The sequence below is a fragment of the Lepisma saccharinum genome, chromosome 12 (assembly GCF_977018435.1).
Source record: "Lepisma saccharinum chromosome 12, izLepSacc3.1, whole genome shotgun sequence".
In the NCBI taxonomy this organism is placed as follows: Eukaryota; Metazoa; Arthropoda; class Insecta; order Zygentoma; family Lepismatidae; genus Lepisma; species Lepisma saccharinum.
Genome location: NC_139240.1, coordinates 35,101,906 through 35,116,532, shown reverse-complemented (window position 1 = coordinate 35,116,532; position 14,627 = coordinate 35,101,906). Strand labels below are relative to the sequence as shown.

At 36.2% G+C, this 14,627-nt stretch overlaps 1 protein-coding gene across 4 annotated transcripts in view; it reads left to right on the top strand.

The window, feature by feature from the left end:
* LOC145995967 (uncharacterized) overlaps window positions 1-14,627 on the top strand; it is a 62,572-nt gene that overhangs the window by 41,986 nt on the left and 5,959 nt on the right. For 3 of the 4 annotated variants that reach the window (XM_083132052.1, XM_083132051.1, XM_083132053.1), the window contains exons 5-8: window positions 934-1,155; window positions 8,674-9,106; window positions 11,263-11,387; window positions 13,543-13,665. In XM_083132052.1, coding sequence (XP_082988178.1) covers window positions 934-1,155; window positions 8,674-9,106; window positions 11,263-11,387; window positions 13,543-13,665 — 903 coding nt within the window. The remainder of the gene's footprint in view (window positions 1-933; window positions 1,156-8,673; window positions 9,107-11,262; window positions 11,388-13,542; window positions 13,666-14,627) is intronic. The other variant, XM_083132054.1, reaches the window with a different exon arrangement.

Below are 14,627 nucleotides of genomic sequence, written 5' to 3'. Positions count from 1 at the left end.
CATGGGTCCCAGGTTTGAATTCCAGCTTGTGCATGATGTTCTTGGCGAGTGCTCTTTAATCAAATTCGTCATATCACCACTCGTCCTCGTTCTTGTGATTAGTGGCGGAAATGCAACGCTAAATAAAAATTAAATCAAATGAAATCTTTTTCCTTATATTGGTGTGTATTTTTACATAATATAAATAAATGTGCATCTTAAGCAAAACTGTACCTCATCTCCTTTAAGGCTCCTTTGGCCGATGCCAGGGCAGCTGTTTTCAAATTTTCCTCTCCTTTAAAGAAACTGCTGTGATATTCCAAAATATGAAAAATTACATATGCTTAGAATTCTTTCTAGAGCATTCACGTGAATCTTAATGTGGTTTACTTTCGCTGTTTAGATATTATCAATAGTTTAATAGACTTATGTAGCCACAGAACTATTGGAAAGGAAACCATATGCTTTAGAAGGATTATAAAATATGTAATGTTTTTGAGATTTTAGAATGTTATAGCAGTTCTTCGAAAGGAAAGGAAAATTTGCAAACAGCTGACCCTGACGTACGCCAAAGGTTCAGTCAAGCCTTAACATAATGTTCAGACATGTTTGGTTGCAAATGGATAGGAAACCAAACATGGTGCCATTTGGACCACTGTGAGGGCAGGATTACAGAGAATACGCTACAGATAAGTTATACCTAGCTTTGTGTCAATTTGTGTCTGTCTGAAAACTAATCTACTCTTGAAGTGAAAAGCGTTTGTTGCTCGTTAGTGCATGCTCTCATGCCTTGGTAGTAATGCATGGTCTGTTGCATGAGTAGATAGCTGCACGCCCATTTTTTTTTTGTATCCTCCTATGCCTTTTTTTCCATTTTCAAAATGGAGTTTTCCTAAAGGGGCTTTCTGTTAAACATGGCATTTTTTTTTCTCTTCCAACTTTTTTGTTTCTTAGGGGGAAAGTTGCCCGTATTCCCACGATGCAGTCCCACCTCGGAAAATGGAACTGTGCAAGTTTTATCTGATGGATTGCTGCGCAAAGAAGGAGAAATGCCTGTACATGCACAGCGACTTCCCCTGCAAGTTTTACCACACTGGTCTCGAGTGTTTTTCCGGTGACAAGTGCAAATTTAGCCATGGGGAGCTTACAGAGGAAAAAAGGATCATTTTGCTGAAGGTACGGTACATGAGTACCCCCTCCAAATCCCCTTCTCATCCATTTCCCATCCATCGTAACAGCATCCTTCCAAGATGTCCTCTTCAGTGTCCTCCCGTGGAGAGGAGAATTACATATAACCCATACTTTCCAATACTTCTAATGCTGGTCAACTTGTAGCATTTTCAAAGTGCTTAAACTTTCCTTGCACTTAATTCATTTTTTTTTTCAGAATGAAATAAGCTATATACACTGACTAACTTTTTAAATGTGAATTACCACCAAAAGCATAATTTTTCCTTACTGTTCCCTTATCCTGTTCCACTATCTGCATACCATCAAAATGTTCATTTCACAACTGTAAATTATCTAAAAAAATATCCTTCATGCTGCAAATCATGTTTGCAATTGATGAAAATAAACTCTATTTTCATAAAAAATATTAGCCAAATTTACATTATACTTTCGGCCAATGTACTGGGTAGGGACCAATTTGTCATCATTTGCTCATTACTTTCATCAGCTGCCTCAAAATGATCAACACTTTCACCTTTAGTTTGCCTTTCTTTCTATTCCTTAAACCTTCCAATGAACTCAGCAGTTCCTATGGGGAATTTGCATTATTTTTTAACGCCAAATATATTCTCAATATTGAAAATGTAGCGAGAAACCATAATGGAAATATTCCAAAATATAGTCAGTACTGCCATCTATTGAGAAATAAAGGAAGCTATAACTTCCTGTGCAATTCTCATGGTTTAACAGGTAAGTAAACAGGTTCTGAAACTCTTATCCTTTTGGTTTCAACTGTTGATTTTATTACAGCTAAGTATGAATCTATTTATCTTCTAAAGCTGCTTCTGTGTTTAAATCTCATGGAGAGTATGATAACCATACCTACATCCAAGTTCTTTTAATTATACACATACCACATCCATTATTTGTTCTGTAGAAAATTTATATCAGAAGCTCAAGTTTTATATGGTTGAATTAAACCTTAGAACTCTTGTCTACTTTGATTTGAAAAATATGATGCGAGAATTTTATAAGCTATGTAGGCTCATCTTATACCAGGTCAATACCCTGAAGGGGAGCTCAGAAATTAGTGTAGGAAGGCTGTTTGGAAGCTTGCTTGAAAGAAACACCAATGGCCTGATACTCTGACCATGCATCATCCAATGAAAAGCTACTTGACAGGAGGTGTGAACCTTGAGAGGTATATTGTACCATTCAGTTTATGAAACTTGTGCCGCATCCCGTGGCAGAGTGATTAGCACATCACACTTTGATGCCAGGGATCCCGGGTTCGAATCCTGGCCTGGTCATGGATGTTTGAGTGTGTCCATTCATCAATTTAATCATATCATCACTCATCCTCATCTTCGCAAATTAGCCAAAAGTGGCACAAAAAGCGAAGTAAAATAAGGCAAATCAATCGATGAATGAATTATGAGAGTTGTACGCACCTCGACTGAACTTTTTACTATTGGCCATATTAACATAACACTTTCGTAGATGTATTCTACCCTTCAAAAATAAAGTATGTTCTGGTACTCTTGAAGTTGGTTTGTTATTGTGTTGGTTTGCCATTGTGTTCATCATATGAACTCAAAATATTGTGGTGTGTTCATAAATGATTGTACATCCACACCCACACATGTGCATTTTTTCGTTAAAACATATTTTTACTCTCATCTACTCATATATAAAACACTGCTAGTATGGCATACTGTTGTGTACTGCCAGTGAAAAAGGAATACCTGAATTCACTTTGAAGTAACTTGAGCATATTGAGTTTTTCTGAGCCCACTTTGTGTAGTATATGTAGGCTAATGGAGACTGGACCTACATTTTAAAGTGTTATCTGAACCACTGTTACTCCACTGGATATCGACCGTGGAACTCTTGATTCTCTTGATTACTGGTGATGATGTTACCGCTATACCAATGGGAGGCCCTGTTGAGTATTTGGGTCATCTAGACTCTTTATAGGTCAGGGTACTGGTGTTTCGGTATGGTTACCATTGCTTAATGTAATCATCATTAATACATATTATTATTGTTAGTGTAACCTACGAAAATGCTGAATTAAAGACAAAGGAAAATTGAGCAACATGCATACTATAGTCCATCAATCCCCATACATGTGGGACTGGGCCTACAGTTTAAAGTGCAAGGAGACTGTGTTAGATACCATGCCATCAGGGAATTGAACCCTAGCCAATAAAAAGGAATGGATTTTATTTTCTTCTTTAAACTGCTACAACAGTTCCACCTCATTATTTATTTAGATTCCCTTGGCCTTTAGACCTTTCAGAAAAATATATAAAAATTGCATCTCTTTGCTAGAGAACTACATTGATATTCTAAATTCTTTGTGTGGGAGGAAAGAAAATAATCCATTCTTAGTCTTATTTGTCCAAAATTGCACATTTTCCCATTAATTCGTTTGTTTTTCGGTCAAGCAGGTGTCTTGATGGAAAATATGCACTGCTTTGAGAGTTTATATGCACTCTATATAAATAAATATGCTTAATAACACAACGACAAATCTTTTGGCCATATTCACTTTTTGTTCCTTTCGTATTTCAAATATTTAATGCTGTTCACATATTTTCTCTTTCTCTATCAATAACCATTAATTGTTTCCTCCATTCTCACTGATTATTTCTGCTGTTTTTCTGTCAAAGTATCTGTCTGTGTTTGTCCGTGTGTACAGTATACCCTTATTTGTAGGGTGTTATGAAACAGTACTCGCACATCAGAAAATAAAACAATCAGCATCTAAGAAAAGCTGAATTTGTTTAATTAATAGTAATACTTTTCTTATTTTACTTGTAATTGGATTTATATGTAGTGAACTTGATGGCCAATTTATTTAGCAGTCAATGAACAATATCTGCCTAGAGTTTCAGATTTGAATCCTGGCCTGCACATTGGTGTTTCTTTGTGAGTGTCATTACAATTTCATCATCATCATCGCAATTAGCCAAAAAGTGTCTGAAATGCAATGTAAACTAAGAAGAATACAAGATACAATTGCAGCAATTGACACCATCAAGAAGTCATACAGAGAAGGTGATTTTTTTGTGGTCTATCTTGTGTATTTAAAAGTCGCAAGTCTTAAGTGTTGCTATGAGTACAATAGTCTTTAGTGGAAATAGTACCAGGTCTGTGAAAGTGTTAAATCATCATTGTGAAGACAGAGTTTATATCAAGAATTTTATACGTGAGCCTAATTCTTCGTACATATTATGCAGTGGCATATTCTCCCACGTTACCTGGTTTATATAACCCATGGCGCATCAACCTGTGAAGGCCAGGGCCTACCTATGGACTGCAGGCAGCTGAGGTGGGTGAACATCCAATCAGTTACGGGGTGATGTAAGGTTCGTAGCTCCCTAATTTCCTCATGATGGTGGGTGGCCACTGGCTCCATACACAGACCAAAATCTCAGGAGAAAGCTGTTACGCTTTCCCCCAGGTGACTCAAACCTGTGCATGTCCCATAGCCGGAGCCTAAGGCATGATACCTTAGACTACACGGCCACGTTGCATGACACAGTTACCTGTTTTGCCACCACTAAACCAACTCTTTCCATATACAGTGCATTACAAGAATATAACACCACTCTTAGAAATTGCATGTTTAGCATTATTTAATAAAAATCATGATTTTTATGCACCCTGTATGCGACCATGCTCCATACTTGCTCTTGTCTGGTTCAAAGGCTCGGAATAAAAAAAATGTTTTCTATATCGTACCAGTTGCCAGATCACATAATTCATAGCGGAGCACGAACACAGTGGTGCTATTTTTTTGTGACAGACTGTATATATAAATTGCCGGAAAATTTCAAGTTGTCGGACTTCTGTTTTTGTTTAATTTATATGTTGTTTTATTTATATTATATCTAATTAATATATGTAAGAAATATATACAATAAATAATAATTATTGTGGTAAAACACGTGAAATTTTTAGAATAAGCCACTGATATTATGTGTCTACACCAGTAGCGAAGCGTAGTCTTACGAAGGAGGCAAGCAATGTTTCAGTACAACAAAACATGTAGTACAACGACATGCCGAGGGGAAAGATTCAAGGTTTATAGCCTCATTTACCCAGTCGCTGGATTTGTCAAAATATCGTAATAAAGTGACTGTACTAAAAATAAACCATATGATCAGCAAACGTCACATTTACTTTTTAAAAAAAATCCAGGTAACATTATTCATATGATATTAAACGTTTTGCATATGCGAACTTTCTGCATACGACTAAAGGGAGACGGAATTTCTTACTTACTTATTAGTACCTTTATTTGTTCATTATTATTTAATATGGTCAAACGGTGACCAAACCGATTTAGATAAAAAAAAATGGGAATCATTTGTTTATTTTACGCTGCATGATGTAATTTAGTATTTTTGGGCACCCTAAAAACTGCATTGGAGTAACTTAAACACTAAATAAAAAGTTAAACACAAACAATAAAAAATTAATTTCAAAGCAAAGAAACACATGCATAGACGATGTACTCACCACAATAAATTTCAAACTCTTGGTGTTGGTCGACCCCCTTCCACGATTTTCATTTTAACACTTATCTCTCTCGAGCTAAACGAAGCAATTTTCAATTGCTCAATAATACACCTGCACTTCACATCAACCGTTCCTAAATACGCGTTCATTCCGATAAATTCACAGCACAAAACTCGAAGCAACAAACACTCGCATTATCCCACGCGCTTTCCACAACTGCAAATGCAAGCATCCACACAAGATCACTTTGAAAATCTCTGAAACAACAGAAAGTGATACCAACCTATTTCCTTAATTTTATCCGTCACAAAGGAAACATATATCAGTTTGGAGATAAAAATTACACGGAGGAATCAGAATCATTTCAGCAAAACGAGTATGTACATTAATATTTAAGTAATAAAGTGTCATTCAATGGCATGCCCGGGGCGAAGGGGGGGGATGGATGGTAGACATAACCCCCTTTTGGCCCAGTATATCTAAGAAAAAACGTCAAAGAAAGGAAAAGATCCTGGGAACACCACTTGTGTCTATAATAATAGAACTTAAAACATATTCGGGCCTCCCCGATGGCGCAGTGGTAGTGTCGTCGCCTTGTAATCAAGGGGTTCCGGGTTCGATACCCGGTGGAGGCACAAGTGTTTCAGATCCCATTTTAAACTGTAGGTCCAGTCCCGATTAGCCTTACTGTGCATAAAGTGGACTTAAAACAACAAATCAATCAATCAATCATTAAAACATATTCTTGTGCTCATAATATGCAGATTGTATACGATTTACTTCTATGCCATGTACAAATATCAGTAGATAGTTCTTTCTCAGATAGCTTTATTTTCACCCCAAGTTTTATTCAAAAGCAGTCAATTTATTGATTGTAAAATTTGTGAAAGAGCTCACTTGAATTACTGCGTAAATAATTTGGCAGTTGCAAACGCTGGTAGCGGTCAACACTTCTGGCGTAATTTGAGCTGGACCGACCAGGAAGCAGGGTGCAGGACCAAGGTCCGTCCAATCTTCCCTCCCTCCCTGAGAAAACTCTTCACGGGGGTGCAGAAATTCCACTGCCCCAACTCCCAATGTCAACTTTTTTTACGCGTTTTACATTTCGCGAAATCTAAAATAATTTGTAATATAATATGATATATATGGAATTTAGAACAGTGATAATAACTTCTTTTAGTTATTTTATGACTAACAATTATTATTATATTTGCGATCTTGTTTACGTGTTCATGAAGACAAATATTCGTTACTAGTTTTTGCTGGAAACATGCCCATAGATTAATCCTTCTGCTTTCGGTTGAACTCGGCTATTTTCGGGAATCACGCAAGCTCGAAAAGCACAGCTTTTTGTAGAAGCTTTGTGAACGGGTTCCACCAGAATTTCACGCTTCGCCATGTGACTCCTTCGGAGGCAAGCATTGAGGCTGGTGCTTGCTACAGAGCTGCTGGGGGAGTTTGCGGCCGCATTTTTTTCGCGAAATCGAGTGCGATGGAAACTAAATACGGTTAGAACATTAAGTACATTAAATATATTCGAATTATGCAAGCAGTGCTTGCATTGCTTGTACTATATCTTCGCCACTGGTCTACACTTGTTAATGTGTTTACACACTAATTTAAGCAAAACCCTCACCCCTCTCCCAAGACATTATAGGTCTAGATCCAAAACATTTCTTAAGTATACAGTGAACTTAAAAATTAAATTTTAAACTTGTGAGTTCTCAAAAACCATGAGAAATGTAAGTAAAGTCAATATTTTCTCCCTGGCATTTTTTCTTCACACCAGATCTGCTAAATATTAATGTTCATGTGAAAAGTAAAAAATAAAAGAATTTTGCTCTTTTTTTCCTCATAATTTATTGCTTTCAAACCCATAAGTAAGACAGGAAAAAATTTGCTAAGTTTGTCTGGAGCTGTTGTATCAAAAAGCTCAATTTAGCTGTTCGGTAATTAATTCTCTTTGTACTTCCAATTTTTATTGCAATATGAAACTTGTTTTGTAGAATTTTGCTATATACACTCCTGTTCAGACAAAGTGGCACATTCTTCAACTGTTCAATCCTATAGAGAGTGACACTTTATGTGAACAGGAGTGTACAAGCATGTTAGTCAGTCTTTGTGAAAGAAGTTGAAACCTAAGTGAGTGCCATCTATTTCATCATTCATCTTCATTACTATTATTAACCCCAAGAATGTAAAATGTGACAAGAATAATAAAAATTACAACAAATGCAAGGATGTAAATACTGATGCATCATAAGATTATTACACTATTGCAATTGTACTGCTTTTCAAATAAAGGCTTGAAGAGATGGTGCATTCTGAAATGTTACTGAATCATTATATATATATATATGCTTGTAGTAATTGTAATTTAATACAAGGAAATTGAAATTTAAGTGTGATAGTACATGGTTTGAGATTACTTTAAAAAGTATTTCTATACTAATTGAAGGCTTTACATGTTGCTTCTTATAGCCTATTGGAGCTGAAGATATAAATAGAAAGTTAGTAAAATGTTACCAGTTATAGTTCATTGTATGTTGTCTATTCTTATAAATACAATATTTGCTTTATGCACAAGACATAAGGTTTGTGTAGAAGCAACTCTTGACCAAAACACGCCTGCTTCAATAAACAGTATTATTATTATTATTATTGTGAGAACTTTGATGATATTTTAAATTGTATAAAATAGTTCTGTTTAAATTCTCACTATAGCGCTTTCAATTTTTTTAAAAATAAATAATTTAGACACATACCTTGTGGTGATGTTTTGTTTCCATTAAACATTTCAACCAAATAAGCATTGGTGTTCCTCAGGAAGCAGTAGGAAGGTATTCAGGTAAAATAACATGGCATTGAAAGGTTAAAATATTGTAGTTAGCCTAAGCACTTAGATGCTGATGTCTGCCTTTTGTATAAACTTTGAAAATAAAACCTTGCACTCCATTCATATAGTAATTGTTTTTCTTGCTTTCTCCCACTCAGCATCTGGAGACAGCCCCACGTGAAATTCTTGGGGATTTCCCACGAGAAGGTGCCAGCGCTGTGGTGTATCAGAAACCAATGCCCAAGTGGAAGAAGGAGAAAAAGATCCCGTCTCTCCTGGATCTCGAGGTGAGCAGCCCCGCAAGTCTGGAGAACGGGGATTTCAAGCAACGAAGAGAGTCGGATGAAGACTCGGGAGACGAGAGGTCAAGGAGAAAACAAGTGTTGCGGTTCTACCAGGAAACATTGAGTGCGGAGGAGGAGCCAGAGGAAACACGAAAGAAGAAGAAAAAGAAGCATCGTCACAAAGATGATGACGAGAGGAAGCATCGTAAGAAGGATAAGGACAGGAGTAAGAGAAGGGAAGAGAGAAGCAAGAGACACGAGCGTCACAGTGAGGAGGCCGAGCGGAAGGAATCACCTAGCAAGGATGGTAAGTGTGGAGCATCTTTTAAGGCAGGGGTTCCCGAACTTCCCGAATGACTCTCTTAGTGTTTCAAAATTTTTCTCGATCCCCAAGCCAAAATGTAGGCCTATCTAACACTTGCAATGCTCAGTTAGTGTGGTTAGGTTGCTTGCCTTTAGTTAGTGTGGTTAGGTTGTTTGCCTTTAGTTAAAAAATTAACACACACATTTCAAATTCAGAAAGATTTAATTTGTTAGGAATATTAAATAAGCACATATTTTGATTGATGTGATGGTCTGATTCTAAAACCATGTGTAGTCTAACAAGCCATTTGAGTAAAAATATTGAAACATTTTCGCGCCGACCTTGTAAGCCAGCCAAGGTGCCCAAGGGAGGCATGCTGCACACTTTGGGAACCATTATTCTAAGGAGTTTTCAGATTAAAGCAAAAAGTGTCTCTTGGAAACCAAACTTTTGAAATAAATGCACACTTTTGGAACCCAAACGATATGACACACTTCATGTACTAGGCTGTATTCTCAATACCATGCATCGTGCCACATCAGTCTGTTGTTCACACATATGTGTTGAATATTTTGCTTTTGACTGAATGGGCCCATGTCAATTGCTGTTTCGGTATTAAATCTCATGTCGCATGTTGCTTATGTAGAAATTTCATCCAAATGAAGAAGGCTTGACCAGGACTCGAACCTGGGTATGTGGTACCTGCTATTGCTCTACCAGAGCTGGCTTGGTAGCTCAGTTGGAATATCAATGGCACAGTATGCCCGAGACACAGGTTTGAGTCATATTGCTTGTCATTTCAGTGTGAAATCCCCATGTCTTGTGTCAACTGTCACCTCCCAATATGGTCTGAAAGCTCCCTAAATTTCCACTTTCTGCTATAACAGGGTTCTCGCTGACCAGGAAATCTATAAGTGTACAAGTGAAAAAGTTGTAGAATAATCAGGGAATTGTGGGAATTCATCCTAAAACCTGGAAAAAGTGAAGAAAAAATTAAGTGTTTTTTGTATGCCTAACACTTGGTTATTATCATTTTAAGGCACCACAGAATGATCAGGAAATTTATTTGAAATTTGCCTGGAAAATGTGGAACAACCATGGAATTTGTTTTGCCAAATGTGCATGGAACATTTATTACCAAGACTTACAGTCATTGAAAAAATAGCTGGTATCACTGAACAAAATATCATGCAAGAAATCAGCAGTCGCTTGGGGCTTTTTACCATGTTGGCAATGGCTTTTTCAAAAGTGGCTTCTTTTAAAAATCATGTTACTGAATAATAATGTATCAAAATTCCTCTGAAAGCACCCATTATAGACTTTGCTTATATTGAATTCACTGTTATGAATATACCGTATGTGTAATACTGTGGCAGAGGCAGTGACTGTTTGCATTTGTGACACTACTGTTTGACTTGTAAGATGGGGAAGTTGGGAAAATTTTCTTTATCGCTCTTAATTCCCAATGGGGAGAAAGAAAAGTCACCATTGTTATTTTCTAGGATTGAGCTGATACTTTGTCACCATTTTGGTCTTTTCTGAGGTCCGTAAAAGTGGTTCATGACACTTTCATGGACTTCTTTATTCATTTTCATCTAGAAAGCTGTCATCAATTTATGCAAACTTAACATGTATACATAGATGCAAGTTTTGATGTCAACTTGCTGTAAATTTCCACATCTATCGTACAAGTGTGTTGGAAGATTTCATCTGTAAATGTGCAGCATATTTGATTTGGGGTAACTATTAGGTCTACTGTTGATTTGCAGCAGATTTGCTGTAGTTTTACAGCAAATTTACCTTACTATATGGGAAGTGGATCAATTGACCCCTACATATGAAACGTTGTGGATATTAGGGGCAAACTCTTAAAATACAAGTTGTGGAAATCAGCAGTTTTCCAAACGTCTGTTCTATTCTGAAGGTCGCGAACTGTCCTATTCTAAAGCAAATTTCAGAGTATTAGAGGCGACGTAGACTCCTGTCAGACATTGCATGATTTCCTAGTCTTCAATAAATATGATACAACAATGAAAGTAAAATCGATCTCTGTCGAGCTCACCCTTAATATCTGCAACACCTCACATGATAATTATGAATTGTAACACTGCTCCAAGTTGTTATTTGAGTTGTGCTTTAATGAAATGATTTTGTTTCAGGTCTCGCAGAAGGGATCATGGACAGCAATGATGATGGCCTTCAGATTCCCCTCCACTTGCCGAAGAAGCAGAGGGAGCTGTTCTTGCGAATTCAGCAGCAACAGAGGGAGGTGGAGAACAGACAGGTAAGGAAGACCTACTTAAAATATCAAGGGGATGCAATGAAAAAGTTAGTTAATAGCTATAACATAGGAGTGTCAATCCTAAATTATCATATGATACTTTTTAATTCCACAGATATACCCATTAAACTATTATTCTTTTTATAACGTTTATATTAACCTACTTATTATTTATAATTATTAATTGAAGGGCTCAGGTGTAAAACATGGCAAGTGACATTTTGATAATTTTTCAGTTGCAAAGTACACTGTGCCATCCTTCAATTTTCGAGTGAAATTGCTTTGTCATACAATTTGCATTGGATTCAGTGAAGCCTTGTGAAATTGGTAAACACAACACGAAAACAATTTATCTACAGTATAGCTTCTAATAACCTTTTTTCTTAATGAATTCAGAAATGATCAAAATGTCACTTACCATTTTTTACACGCAAGCCCTTCAATTATTATATATATAATAAAACATTAAATATTTACATTACAATATTACAAAAGAAGAAACCTGAAAATGATAACAAGCTTATTTTCATCATTCGACCCCAGCTAATAGCTTTCATCATATGCTTAAGCTTAAATTCGACCTTGCTCCCACTCTGTATTTCAAACAAGTGTCTTAGCCGCCAATCTCCATTGTGGAATGGTTAGCACAACTTGCATTGATGCTAGCTATCCCAGCATGGGTGCGGTGTTATTTGTGTGACACCATCAATTTCATCACACCATTACTCATCCCCATTGTTGTGATTAGCCAAAAGTGGCAGAAACGCAAAGTAAAATAAACCAAATCAGTCAATCAATCAATCCACAAATTATGCACATGAACATCTGCAGATATTCATATAATTTAATTGATTTTGGTTTGATAGGCTGATTGGGACGCAACCTTCAGCTTGAAGTTGAATTTCAGTGATCAACAAAGGTCCCTGTTGGGAATTAAATGAGAGATCACTAGATTGTCATATAATTGAGTGATTAACAAAATGAGGGCAATTTATACCCAATATTTAGCTTGCTTATGAAATTTAATTTGCTTTAATTTTTTAAATGATTGGTATATACATGGTAAAAGTTGTCTCCCTGATGGCATAGTAGTAATGTCATCACCTTATAATCAAAGGGTCCTGGGTTTGATACTGGATAGAGAGTTCGGATTCCACTTTAAACTGTAGGTCCAGTCCTGATCAGCCTTAATGTAGATACTTTGTACATTTGAACTGTAATTGTTGACTGTTGGTCTAGCACATGAATACTGAGCTCATAGTCTCACCACAGAAGGTTCTAAGCAGTGACACCAATTTATACGGGCCTGTGGGGTTCAAGCCCACCCAATAATTTTCCTGTTATTAATTTTATTTTAGAAATAAAGTTCCTGTGCTTAAGAAAGCAAAAGGTTTCATGATTATACACTTAAAGAATTCTCACAATCTTATTTACTGACAGTGTTATCAAAATATTTCATAATAATTTGTTACATCTCCAATGTGGTACTTTTTAGTGTCCTATATTATTTACACTATTGCTGGTTACATCGTTATTAGGAAAGTAAGGGAAGAAGGGGCTTGTAATGAAGATGAGGATTGATAGGCACTAAAGGTGATGAACATTAACAGATATTTTATCATTCTCTCATTTTAGGTATTCAAAAAGCAGTTATCTTCAAAATAGGCACTTATGACTAAAGCAGGCACTTGTGACTAAAATAGGCACTTGTGACTAAAATAGGCCCTTGACTAAAATAGGCACTTATGACTAAAATAGGCACTTATGACTAAAATAGGCACTTATGACTAAAATAGGCACTTATGACTAAATTAGGCACTTATGACTAAAATAGGCAAGAACAGCCACTATAAAATAAATGATTTTTTCTCAGGAATGTCCTGAAACAGTTTTCAAATGTAAAAGTCCACATTTTCTGGTAAGGGAAGAAAAAAGGCATTTTGGGGCAAATCCTCAGCCTACTTATGACTTATATTATTTCATAAAATTATAAAACGAATCTCAGAGTTCAGCCTATCCCTTGCCAGTGTATGAGCATTTCATTGCGTTCTTTTAATCACCACTCATCCTAGGTGTCATGTCATGTCAACAGGTTCAATTTTTTTTTTTAAACAAAAAATATAAAACCAAAGTTGACATTAAGGGCTTTCTCTTGTAGGAGCAGAGTGCAGAGGAGCGTGAGGTGACACCTGAACCTGTGAAGGAGGAGAAGTGGTATTCCAGTGATGAAGAAGCGGAGGACAGTTCCTTGACTGATGTTCTCAAAAATCTCTCTAAACAGGTCAGTCTTAGTTTTGCAAATGGGATACCACGGAAAAAGGTTTTGCAAATAAAGTGTTTGTGTGTGTGTGCTGTGACATATTCTAAACATGTTTTTTTATATATGAATATTTTTAACTCTGAAGTAATGCGAATTTGGCACAAATTGCAAATTGTGGTCTTTATCACAAATTTCAACACATTTTGTGCTTGTGTTTGAAGAAATAAAAATCTCGGGGAAAATCTTCCAACTATTAATCCCAATTAAGTCCATGTAAATATTTAGAATACAGTCGAAACCCATTTTCATGTTCCCGATTTTACATTTTCCCACATTATACATTCAAGCTTGATGGTCCCAACATAGCAAAATGTGAAAAAAATTTCCTGCATTTTAAGTTTTTTCAGCTTTGTCCCCTGAATAACGTAAAATCAGGGTTCCACTGCATATTCTACTTGCTGATATAATAATAATTACAACTTCAGTAACTTGCTATACACAAGCTACTTTGAAAATATTGGCTTGTGAAAGAATGTTTATTTTGCATTGTGTACATTTGGAAACTTCTGTTTGACAAAAGTGTGAAAATATTTGTTCTCTACGTAATGTTTAAAATTTGGTTTTATGCAAGGGGTCCCAGGTTCGATACCCGGTGGAGGCACAAGTGGTTCGGATCCCACTTTAAACTGTATGTCCAGTCCCGACATAAAAGTGGACTTGAAACACCAAATCAATCAATTTGTTTTATGCACTGTAATACAGATTGAAAAGTTTTTAACTCCCACGAAAGCCTGTAACCTTAGTCCTTATTATATGCACAGCAATGTCGTTTTATTCTTGAATTTATTTTGATATTGGTATCAGAAAGTGAACTTATGTTGTCAGTACCGATAAACTATTGATATAAAATTTACTGATACCGATACCTGAAATTCTACTGATCCAATATAAAATTGCAAATGTTTATTGAAGGACATGAATGG